The following is a 12,950-nucleotide window of genomic DNA, read 5'->3' on the forward strand; positions in this document are numbered from 1 at the left end:
AGGCGAGAGCCATCAGGGGAGTGAAGAGAAGGACGAGGGTGGGAGGGGCCCCTGAAGGCTTCCTGGAGGAGAAGAGACAGCAGCAGGGTGAGGAAGCAAGAGCGGGAAGGGGGCAAAGGGCCCCCGGTCACCCTGCTCATCTGGCGAGTGAACATGGAGAAGGGAGCCCTGATGGAAGGCGGGGACAGGGGGGGCGGGTCTGAGGGCACGGGTGTTCGGGGTGAAGGAGATTTACCTCTTTCATCCAATCCTAACAGTTCCCAAATGCCAGGACCGGACTTGAGCTGGGCCTTCCACCATGAGCATCTGGGCACGAGGAGAGAGATGGTGGGGGGCCCAGCCTGGCTGGAGGCAGCGGGTGGGAAGGGAAAGTAGGCATAGATTTTGGGGGCAGATAAGACTGGTGATTCTGGCAGAGGTTTCACACCCTGTCACCTTCCTAACAAAATGATCTCCCATAGGGAAGGAAAGCCACACAAATCAAGCGCTTCCATGAGCATTTTCAATGACTGGAAAAACTGTAAATATCTTGAGTCCAATAAGTCATGGAAGAGTTTCCTATGTCATGAAAGATTTATTCAATGGAATTTAAAAATCGTCTTTTGGCAAAATGGGGACAACGGGAATACTTTGTGATGCAAAAGGCAAAACATTCAATTCTATCATGTTATGATTAAATGAGGTACAAACTACGGTTATACGAAACGTGTACAAGGATTGGAGGGCAACAGGGAAGCGATTTGTGGGGGGGGACCATTTTTCACTTTGAAATAGCTATTGTTACAATACTGTTTGGGCAATTTTTAAGGCTCAGAGTAGGTGCTACAGATGCTGGCAAGCTATGGTAGAGTTCTGAGGGAACAGGTGTACAACGGAAGCCATGGTTAAGGAAGCAGAGTCTGGCAGCGGTCAACACGCGGCCTGGGTCTGGGTGGCCTGCTGTGCCAGCATCCAGGGGTGAGGGGGGGGGCATGTGGATGAAGCTGCTGGGAAGGCTCTGCCAGGTGGCTGGGCTACAGTCCCAGTTATTCAAGCAAACACTCATCTGGGCGTTGCTGTGAAGGTGTTTTATAGATGTGATTAAAGTCCATAATCAGTTGACTTTAAGTAAGGGAGATTGTTCTAGATGATCTGGGTAGGCTGATCCAATCGGTTCAAAGGCCTTAAGAGCAGAACCGAGGTTTCCCTCGTGGAGAACTCCCACCTGTGGACATTGTTTCCTGCAGAGAGCTGCAGCCCACCCTCTGGACGCCAGACCTGCCCAGGCAGCCCTCGCAATCTCTGAATCCGTATCTCCTGGTGCTGCTGCTCTGGCTGGATGCTGACCGACAAAGATGGCCGCAGGGGTGGGGAGCAGGGGGGATCTGCAGACACCCTGACGGGAGACCAGCGCAGCGGAGTGACGGCCGCCTCCACAACACGCCGGTCCCCTGCTTAGCCCCCGGCCTGCATTCTGCACAGGCAAACGCCATCCCTCACCGCTCCCCCAGACGCCTCTTTGGGCCTCTGCCTGTCACTGTTCCCACCGCATCCGTCAGAGCCAGCCCACCCGTCACCTGCCCGGAGCCTCCTGGACATGCTGACCCCTCCCACCCCACCCCCGGCATGCTCTGGCTGCCAGGCCCCCAGGACTCAAAGTTTCTCTCCCTGGCGACACCAGCGCAGCCGCCCACCTGTCACCACACCTGTCACGCTACCCTTGAAAGAAGGGGAGACGGAGGCCCAGGGAAATGGAGGAACGTGAACAGCCAGAGAGGGCGGTGGTGGCCGCACTAACTCCCACAGCTGGCGAGTGAGTGAGCTGGGGGGCAGGGCTCTTGACGCCAAACGTCGCCTCACTCCATTCTTCATCACTAGCTCTGTCTTCGGCTTCTTTGCCCAGTTCTGGAGGGCAGGGTACACAGCTAGCAGTTCTTTTAAACTCCCCCTTTGCAGTGCTCAGCCTGGTGCCAATATTCAGGAGGCACAACGTAAATACCCCTGCCCGTTTCTGGTTCAGTCCATGGCACCTCGCTTTGGTCTCCTGTGGCGTGCAAAGCCGACTTGACTCCTTGACGCTGCCATGCGGGAGGGCGGCTCGTTTCCCAGGGAGGCGGCCGCACGTGGATGGGCTGCGGGCAGGGCCGGGCTCCCCGGGGTGCTCCGGAAGGGTTAACAGCGCCCACTCCCCTTGGGCCCCCCTCTGTGCTCCGAGGGCTTTCTCAGGAGGCGGCCAGCCCCGTGGGACCCCTCCCACCCAGAAACCACTCAGACTTTGGGGGGCCTTTGTGCTTTAATAAAGACGGTATTACTGAGTCGCAAAGCTTCCCTCCTTTCCAACCCTCCTCGCTGCCAGGGTTCCCGCTAAAGGTGAAGCGCTGTCATTCAAGGCCAAAGAAAGGGCTGAATCAAGACGCTAAACTCTTTTGACTTAATGTTACAATCTATGGCTCTCCCCGGACCAGTTGTGTGAGAAGTGCTCCCAACTTTGCACAAAGGCCCCTCAGCAGTGGCTTGGGGTGTCCTCGGGCTCTGGGGGCGGAGGGCAGGGGATCTGCCTGCGGGGCTCTCTGCATGCATCTCATGAACGCTCTAGTTTCCTCTCTGAATGCAGACAGCAGTCGGGCACTGGAAGAGCCCCACCACCAGCGCCGTCCCCGCTTGCTTCGGGCTGCAACAAAGGCCACTTGAGGGCCGAGAGACAGCACTGCCCAGTTCCTTTCCTGGGCCTGTTCTCTCCCCTTTCACACATCTTTCCCTTTTATTCCCCCCTGCCCCCTTTACTCCTGCTTTATGCCTCATTGAATCCATTAGCCACTTTACAGGGTGCTCCTGAAGAATAAATTTTCTGTGGGGGGCTCCTGATGGTTTCCCTGCTGGCAGCTCCAAACCCCCTTGGTGGTAGTGGGAGGGAGGGAGAACAAGGCACACACTCGAGGGAGGAGCCCCGGATGGCCCCTCCAGGCTGCATCTCCATCTGGCAGGTCTGGGATAAGCTGGAGGCAGCAGGCACCCTCACCTGTCGAGAGGCCCCGCCCTGCTCCTCCCTGCTCCCGAAAGGGTGTGGTCCCTCATGATCTTAGGGCAAGCAGCTTAAGCCCTGTGAGCCTTTGTCTTCTCATCTGTAAAATGGGGATAGCGATCGTACCTTTCTCATAGGGTTGTTTTAAGGGCTCAGTGGGTTAATGTAGCAAGCGCCTTAGAACAGGGCCTGGATCAAAGTGCCACCGAAACATCTGCTTCAGCACTACCATCATGCAGAGGATGCGGGCTGTTTAAGAGCCCTTGCACAAATATAACAGAAACAGACTGTGGTTATCAGTGGGAAGACAGGTGAAGGGGATTAAGAGGTACAAACTACTAGGTATAAAATAAATAAGTTACAAGGATGTAAGTACAGCACAGGGAATATAGCCAATATTTCCCAATAACTTCATATGCAGTATAATCTATAAAAATATTGAATCACTATGTTGCACACCTGACACTAATATTGGAAGTCAACTACACTTTAATAAAAGAAAGAGTCCTTGTACTACCTCCAACTCCTCCACTTGTTTGTGAATGAAGGAAGGAAAAGAAAAAAAAAATCAATTCAAGGCTATTTGCAGCTGTTTCTGTGTGAGTGTGTCTGTCTGTGTGTGTTTTCTTTTTTCCTGCCTTGGTGTCCTGGAGCTCTGAAAAGAATAAAAACAGTGGCCTAAAGCAGTGAAAAGGCAGGATTCTTCTTAAAATCCCAGCTAATCCTGCAGCTTCCTTTAAAGTGGCACTAGGAGGAGGCAGGGAAGGGGCCAGAACTGTTTTTGTAGCACCCTCCCCTCCCAACCACTGCTCCTGGAGACCAGGAAACGAGGGGGAAAAATCCATAAATCATCCTCTGAGAGGAGGACAGAAGAAGGAACCGGCAGGGGGACAGAGCAAAGGACAGGAGCCAGCTGGGCAGGGAGTGTGGGCGGCATGAGGGGGCACCTGACTATCTGGTGGGCAGGGAGGGCTGCCTGCAGAGGGCAGAGCATCTAGGCAAGAGCTGGCCAAGTCACCCCATTCAAAACTCAAAATCGAGAAAGGTCTTAGACTCCTGTGCAGCATCAGGTCCCACAGAAGGAGGAGGCCACGCCCAAAGGTGTCTCTGATCGGACACTTCTCTCCGGCCTGCTGCACCTTCAGCCCGGTCACCCGCTACTGGAGCTCCCCAGCCGCTCCGCTGCCACCTGTCTGTTGGCAACAAGTAGCCAGAGCCAGCTTTTAAGGATGAAAGTCAGATCATGCCACCCCGGCTTAAAAATTTTCAGTGGCTCTCCACTGCCCTTAGAATAAAATCTGCGACCCTGCACCGTGGCTGTTAGTCTGTCCCCTGCCCCATCACATGCTAACATCGACTCCATTTGGTCCTCACCTCTACTTTGCCTCTCAAATTCCCCAAGTCCTTCCCACTTGAGAATTTCATCTGGGCTGCTCACCAGGCCAATCCCTTCCCATCCTTCCCATCACAGATGGGGCCCTCTCTCAGGGAGGCTTTCCTGACCCCCCTGAGAATGTCTCCTGCCCTAATTCTTCCCCCCCAAGGCCCCCGTCCTCCGCCCACAGCGTTCCAATAGCTGTTCGTTCTCCATCTCCCCCGGCAAGAGTCAGCTTCACAGTCTGACTCACTCACCACTGAAAAGAGCCCCCAGCCTGGTACCTGGGCACAGAGCAGGTGAGCAATAAACATTAAATGAATGAATAGAAGAATCAATGAGTAACATCCATAGCAAGTGGGCATCTGGATACAAGAACCAGAACATTTAGGAGCTGGAAAGGCTGGGGTGAGATTTTAAGAATCCTTCAGAAAAGCTCTCCATTGCAAACCATCACTGTAGCTTTTCAGTATCTGAAGCGGTCCACGTCTTGGGTGACAGCAATTTAGGTGTTAGTTTCTTGTTACATGGCAAATAGTTTGCATTCATTAGTTTAATAGATGAGAGATCCGTGAACTTTTTCTGTGAAGGGACAGAGAGTGAATACTTTAGCCTTTGTGGGTCACACAAACTCTATTGCAACTACTCAGCTCTGCCACTGTAGTAGCACGAAAGCAGCTGAAGGCAAAAACGCAGAAAGATATGGATGTGGCTGTGTTCCAACAAAACTTCATTTACAAAAGCAGAGGCCACAGCTGAAATCGGGCCAAAGGCCAACGCTGACCGATCCCTGGGTCAGACTAAGGCCCAGCAAAGCCACAAGAGAAGGACACACAGTAAGGACCGGTTTTTTTCCAGTCTTCAAAGAATATGCATAGCAGGTACTAGGACATCACCATTCCCTAACGTTGCTTCCATGCTGTAGGATGGCAACATAGAATAAAGACCGGAGCACCTTGAATTCATTTGAAATTATTGTTTCATAGAATATAAGGGATTTCAGTTGTGTCATTCTGCATGTCAGCAATATGTTCGTGCAAATGGGAAGTTCTAAGAGCAATTTTCACTCTGGAGGTCCTGGGGAGCTACTGTTGAATGTCTAGGTGGGTGGGTGAGGGGATGGATGGACAATAAAAATGGAGAAGACAGGATGTTTTCTAGGGTGATTACAAAGTAGTTGGTCAACAACCGGAGAGGTTAGGTGAGAAGTTGTCAAAACAAGTTACTGGTTTGAGGCCTATGAGACCAGAGGGAGGACCTGGTGGTGGCGATGGACAAGATGGATTTGGGGGACAAATAAAAAAAAAAACAAGGAGGGGCTTCTCTGGTGGCGCAGTGGTTGAGAGTCTGCCTGCCGATGCAGGGGACACGGGTTCGTGCCCCGGTCCGGGAGGATCCCACGTGCCGCGGAGCGGCTGGGCCCGTGAGCCATGGCCGCTGAGCCTGCGCGTTCGGAGCCTGTGCCCCGCAACGGGAGAGGCCACAAAAGTGAGAGGCCCACCTAGCACAAAAAAACAAAAACAAAAACAAACAAAAAAAACCCCCCCAAAACAAGGAAAGAGCAAAGACAGTCTTTTCAAGAAATGGACATCCACATGCAAAAATGAATCGAGACACACACCTTACGCCCTTCACAAAAATTAACTCAGAACGGGTCATAGATCTAAATGCACAACTATTAAACTCCTAGAAGATAACATAAGGGAAAACCTAGATGACTTTGGGTATGGCAAAGACTTTTAGATAAAGTACAACACCAAAAGCACCATCTATGAAAGAGCTAGTTGATAGGCTGGACTTCATTAAATTAAAAACTTCTGTTCTGCAAAAGACGATGCCAAAAAAATGTGAAAACAAGCCACAGACCAGGAGAAAATATTTTCAAAAGATCCATCTGATAAAGGACTGTTATCCAAAATACACACAGAGCTCTTAAAACTCAACAATAAGAAAACAAACAACCGATTACAAAATGGGTCAAAGATCTTAACAGACACCTCACCAAAGAGATATACAGACAGTAAATAAGCATATGAAAAGTTGCTCCACATCACCTGTCATCAGGGAAATGCAAATTAAAACAATAAAGAGATACCACGACATATCTATTAGGATGGCCCAAATCCAAAACACCACCGATGCCAAATGCTGGCAAGGAGGCAGATAACAGGAGTTCTCTCATACTACTGGTGGGAACGCAAGATGGTACAGCCGACTTGGAAGAGAGTTCAGTGGTTTCATACAAAACTCAGCATGCTCTTACCCTAAGAACCGGCAGTCATGCTCCTTGGTATTAATACAAAGGCGTTGAAAACATATGCCCCCACAAATGCTTGTACGTGCATGTTCACAGCAGCTTTACTCCTAATTGTCAGACTTGGAAGTACCCAAGAGGTCTGTGCAGAGGTGAATGGGTGAAGAAACTGGTACATTCAGACAATGGAACATTACCCAGTGATAAAAAGAAATGAGCTATAAAGCCATGGAAAGACACGGAGGAAACTTAAACGCACATTACTAAGCCAAAGAAGTCAGCCTGAAAAAGCTGCATACAGTATAATTCCAATGACACGGCATTCTGGAAAAGTCAAAACTATGGAGACAGCAGAAGACTGTTTTCGTTTTGTGTGGTTGCCAGGGACGGGGAAGCGGGGAGAAGAACAGGTAGTGCCCAGAGGATTTTTAGGGCAATGGTACTATTCTATATGATACTATAATGGTGGATCCATGTCATGATACCTTTGTCCAAACCCACAGAATGTACAACACCAAGAGTGAACCCTAATGTAAACTCTGGACTTTGAGAGATTAAGATGTGTTTAAGTGGGTTCATCAGTTGTAACAAATGTACCACTCTGGCGGGGGATATTGATAATGGGGGAGGCATTAATAATAATAATGTTGTGGGCAGGGAGTGCATGAGAAATCCCTGTACTTTCTCCTTCATTTTGCTGTGAACCTAAAACTGCTCTAAAAAATAAAATCTTAAAAAGAAACAAGGACACAGGAAAATCACAAAGATGTCTCCATGTCTCAGCCACTTGATTTCAATTATCAATCGAAAATGATTATCATCCAGAAGATGACCAGTTATAAATAGCCTGGAAGTTTCCTCCTGAAGAAAGCAAGTGTTTCAGAACCCTATATTTTCTCAGGACTTAATATACAATTGAGAAAAGTTCTTATTTATTTTGTTAATCCAGACTTCTGAGAATTTCTAATGTTGTCCAGAGAGAGAAGAAAAATAACCTTGTAGAACTAAAACCAGGACAAGAAAATAAATGGCTTACTAAGCCCCTGCCACGCGCTCAGAAATCGGATCATGTGTTCTCTTTGAACCTAGACATGAACCCACAGCTGGAGGTATTAGAGCAGATGAGGACCAGGCCTGGGGAAGGCAGACAGCTCTGGATTTGGGTCCCAGCTCCGCTCTTTCCAAGCGGGGTGGTCTTAGGCAAATCTTGTGGCCTCTCTGGACCTCCACTTCCTCATTTGTATACTAGGGTTTGGACTTAAACCCTCCCAGCTCGGACAAGCTATATTCTAACATTCCAGGGCCGGTTCTCCGCCCTTAGAACCCCCATGTTCATAGGACCTGATTCCCTAACTGTTCCCCAGCGTGTCCCAGCACCTTGCAGGGAGCCCCTGCACAGGCAGGATTCATCCGTTCCTCAGATGTTGACTAGGCAACAGTCACGTGCCACTCGCTATGTACCGAAGCTGGAACCTAGCTACTCTCCCTCCAGCCAGAGCAGCTTCTTCGGAGAGTTCATGTTGCTCGCCCGGACTCTGGGAGACCCTGCATGCAGGTCTCTGTGATGTCAGAAGGACGAAAAGCACAGAGGAAGGCGCAGGAGGAGATGGAGTGAAGGTCACGTACAGCGACTCTGTCCTTGGTGGGAGCAACGATTCCAACACAGCGTCGGGGCCCACACACCGCCCCTCGGGCCGCTGGAGAGCGCTGCCACACCTTCACCTATCGCCTTGCCACGCCTTCATCTGCGATCTACTTATTTGTGACGTGATCCGAAATCCCCACTTACAGAGCCACCTGCCAAGAGGCTGAGCCTGCAGCGTCTGCATGAACTCCTGAGCAGGGGATGGGCTTCTCAGTTGAGTTAAGGCTGGGGTTATAGTTTTTGCCTTGGAGACAGGATGGGGCCAGGAACTTGCTCTCAAGTTAATGAAATTTCAGAAATTTCTGGTGAAGCCCAGGTATGGCTCGCACGCTGGAACTCGGGATGAAGGGAAAGAGCCAGCTCAGGCGTGGCCTGGACAATAGCAGGAAGGTGGAGTTCTTGCTGCTTCCTTTAACTGACTCTTGAGAGTGGCTCTGGCCAGGGTCCCGCAGGCAGGCGGCAGGGGCAACCTCTGCCCACCCAGGAAGACTCAGATGACCCTGTGGTTATTTTTAGCTGTTTCTGTACAAAATCCGAAAAACCTCTGGACACTGGGCTCACGTTCAAGGTGACATGAATGATAAACAGTAACAAAAGCATCAGACCCTCCCCTGAGGAGCCCACATGCTGATCCAGGCTCTCCTGGTCTCCCCAAACTTACAGATGCGACCTACAGGACCTTGTCATTTATAAACAGCCAGGGAGCTGGGCCACCACCAGACCAGGTCCTAACCTGACACTTACTCACTGTGAGACCATGGACAAGTCCCTGCTGCTCTCTGAGCCTCAGTTTCCTCATGCATAAAATACGGGTGCAGATGGACCAGATAATCTCTAAGGAAACTCGCAGGTCCAGCAAACCACATCTCATCCTGGACACTTACCCTGGTCTTGGGCATGAAACGTGGGGAAGAGCCCATGAAACCCAGTCTTGAGGAAAATACTTAACTGTTCATGTGACTTCAGCATTTCCCTTAATAGCACCATTCAGATTCAGCTGCAACCAACAATCATGGAGCACCTACTATGTTCTAGACAGTCTCATCAACGGCCTCTTCACAACCAATCCGTAAGGAAATTGTCACTGCCCTCAGGTCACAGATGACAGGAATGATGGTACACTCACCCAGAGGCAGGGGCTATGTGGTCACCGAGGCTTGGGGTTAATCCCAGCCCTCCCCTCCCTACCTGAGTGTCCTTGAGCAAGCTACGTAACCCCACGAAGCCTCAGTTTCCTCATCTGTAAAATGGAGATAGTGCTAGCCCCTGTGTCTCATGGGGTTGTTTCAAGGTCTGAATGGAAGGGGCATGTGAAGCACCCCATAACCATCATCTTGCCTTCCCTAAATCTTTCCTCAAATCTCTCGGAACGCAGCCTGCCAGTTCTTCCGTGATACCTGGTCCCTGCCTTGGGATTCTCGGACACACAGGCTCGATGTCCCAGCCAATGGCAAGTGGCCCCACTTGGGGATTGAGCTTCCTCCTGAGGGCTGAGTGGAATGAAAGAATTCTGCCGTGGCCCAGGTCCAGGCCCAAGAGCTCAAAGCCACACGTGCACGTGGACAGCCCGTGCGTGTGCACACGCACCGAAACCTCATCACCACAGCCCTCGCTGGCCCAGCACGGACTCCCGGAAAGATGGTCATCACAGTAGCAGCAATAAGAGCACCACCCATGATACCTCCTCCCTTTTTTCTATGGTTCACAAAGCACTTTCACGTATGTCACCTGGGTAGGGTAGAGGCTGTGTTTTATTCATCTTTACATACCCACTGAATAATGCTAGGTATGAAGCAGATACTCAGAAACTACTCTTGAATGAATAAGGTTTGTTTTTTTTTTTTTTTCGTGGTACGCGGGCCTCTCACTGTTGTGGCCTCTCCCGTTGCGGAGCACAGGCTCCGGACGCGCAGGCTCAGCGGCCACGGCTCACAGGCCCAGCCGCTCCGCGGCATGTGGGATCTACCCCAGACCGGGACACAAACCTGCGCCCCCTGCATCGGCAGGCGGACTCTCAACCACCGTGCCACCAGGGAAGCCCTTGAATGAATAAGTTTTATAACAAGATGTTTTAAAAATCACCATCTACTCAGCACGTATGATCAGTTCCCCATTCTGCTAAGTGCTGAAATGTGCAGCCTTGCATTTCATTCCTACAGCCATCCCTAAGACGAGCTCACTCATCAATCCCTGTTTTGCAGAAGAGGAAACAGGCTCAGAGAAGTTAAATGATGCACCCAAGGTCTCAGCCAGTGAGAGAGAGACCTGAGATGTGGACCATGGTTCCAGACCCTGGTTCTCACCCCCTCCAGTCTTTCTTCTCTTCTTTAGCCAGAAGAGGCAGCAAGGGTGGCATGGGGGCAGGATGCATGGAGTCTGAAGTAGTAGATCAATAATGCAATGAATTTTATGTTTGGAAAAACAAAAAAATCCTATTGTCTTTAAGATACAAACCAGAGAAAGCAAAGATCAGCAAAATCACCTTGGCTGAGGGGACATGAGAGCCTCTGTTCTACTCTCTGGTTCCTGAGGCACATTTATGATGACTTTCTAGTCCATCCTTGGCCTCCTTATAGCCCACAGCATGGGGCTTGTTGGTATCTCTTCTGTGTTCTCCTAAGTCCCCTCCTGCAGGTCTGCCCATCTCCCACATTCTAGAAGGTTCCTCTTCATCTCACCTACCACTGTGGGAGCCAAGGGGGCCATCTTTTGCAAAAGGTCCCGGAGTTATTAAGTTCCTATTTCCTTGGACCTTTTGTCTTCACCCACTGCCCCAACCAATAACTTAGAATAAAGTTTATGAGCAACTGCCTACCAGAAGCAGGCAGGCGGGGAGTGACACGGTCAGGGTGACACAGGCATTTAAAAAAAGCCTGGGGGGCTCCTCTGGTGGCACAGTGGTTGAGAGTCCGCCTGCCGATGCAGGGAACACGGGTTCGTGCCCCGGTCCGGGAAGATCCCACGTGCCGCGGAGCGGCTGGGCCCGTGAGCCATGGCCGCTGAGCCTGTGCGTCCGGAGCCTCTGCTCCTCAACGGGAGAGGCCACAACAGTGAGAGGCCCGTGTACTGCCAAAAAAAAAAAAAAAAAAAAAAAAAGCCTGATTTTCCTCTTTTCCACAAATGAGGAAAGCAATGCCATTGACACTCAGCCACAGGACCAGGGGGGATGGAAATGCTGGGGACTGTGGTCGACCTAGTGTCCCTAGAAGCAGGTGGCTGCTGCTCAACTCAGCCCAGTGCGACCGGGTAGGTTATCAATCCCAGCATGGCCCAATCTTCCAACTTTCCGAGAGACGACAGAGTCCTATTTCTTTTTTCACATATTTCACATGAAACTTCCTGATTTCTGATTGTTGGTAACTAATTCTCCCCCACCTCTTTTCTTTTTAATATGATACATGAGTGGGCTGGACTTGGCCATGAGCTACCCATTTACCACCTCTAGAGAGCCTTGTGGCACAGATGGCTGTACTCATCAGACGGCCCTTTGCTCTCCTCACTTCTAAGCCTCCCTGGCGGTTGGTAAGCCTGTGCCTTAGGCTCAGGCCAGTGGCCTGTGACTGGAAGAGCCGCAGTAACTTCCAGGCCAGGGCAGTTCAGAGCTGGCTGTCTCCCCCCATTTCTCCTCCCCTGTGAAGCACTGGTCCCGGAGGCCTCCTGCTGCAGCCGGCACAGCAGGGCTACAAGACGGAGGCGGGTGAGAACTCGGGATCCGTAGCGGAGGCACCCAGCACCACCTGCCCTAGCGCACGCCTGGAGTGCAGGTCTTCATTACAAAAACCCCATGGTAGTAGTTTAGCATTTCCCGGTTTCCAGAGCACCTTAGCTCTGCTTTCCTGATACGACTCTCGACCCAGTTAGAAAACAGGACAAGGCTTCATTAATTCACAGGTGAGCAAACTGAGGCTCGGAAGGTAGGACCGAACAGCCCTGAGGCGTGCGGCAAACAGGTGGTGGACGGGGATTCCAGCTCTGGACTCCCTGTCTAGCGCTCCTCCTAGCCCCCAACTCAGAAGTTGGCCTTTGCAACGTGAGCCCCCTGGCATTCTCTGGGTCACCTGTGGCTTGCACAAGGACGACTTGCCCCTCCCCTGCCCGCGGCTAGCTAAAGATCCACCTCTTACTTTTCCTGTGGACTTGGTCCCCTTCCAGATGCAGAAGTAACAGATGGTCCAGGCTGCCAGCAGACACAAGGCCAGCTCCCAGCGAAGGTTCCCGATGTGTTCTATCCCATCTGAGATGGCCAGGACCCGGCGCCTGCAGAAGGGAGGGCAGAGAGTCACGGGGGTTGGAGGTGGCCCACACTGACCCCACCATAAGCAAAGCTAGTGCTTCAGAGGGGCAAGGACAGCCCACTTGCTCATTCGCCCACCATTCACCAAGCGTCTTCTCTGAGCCAAACTCAGGGCTGGGTGTGGGAGGGAGCCTCAGAAAGGAGCAAGACTCACCCACGGCCTCCATGGACTCACTCCATGGGGGACAGGATGCGGGTTAGCAAATGGCTTATGGAAACAGTATGGTAAGAGCTGCCATGGGAAGACAGAGAAGTACCCAGCCCACCTCAGGGGTGCTGGAAGACGGCAGGACGGTCCATAAACATTCCAGGTCCCTCCCTCAGGGGAGATTACACAACCCTGCTGAACTCAGCGGTGGCCAGAGGACTTGCTTTGGCCAG

General features: G+C 51.4%; 1 protein-coding gene across 2 annotated transcripts in view; it reads right to left on the reverse strand.

Annotated features, from left to right (window-relative positions):
- SLC6A11 (solute carrier family 6 member 11) overlaps nucleotides 1-12,950 on the reverse strand; it is a 128,223-nt gene that overhangs the window by 92,292 nt on the left and 22,981 nt on the right. For both annotated transcript variants that reach the window (XM_059076100.2, XM_067043453.1), the window contains exon 5: nucleotides 12,400-12,532. In XM_059076100.2, the coding sequence (XP_058932083.1) occupies nucleotides 12,400-12,532 (133 nt within the window). The remainder of the gene's footprint in view (nucleotides 1-12,399; nucleotides 12,533-12,950) is intronic.

This window comes from Kogia breviceps, chromosome 10 (genome assembly GCF_026419965.1).
Source record: "Kogia breviceps isolate mKogBre1 chromosome 10, mKogBre1 haplotype 1, whole genome shotgun sequence".
Taxonomy (NCBI): Eukaryota; Metazoa; Chordata; class Mammalia; order Artiodactyla; family Physeteridae; genus Kogia; species Kogia breviceps.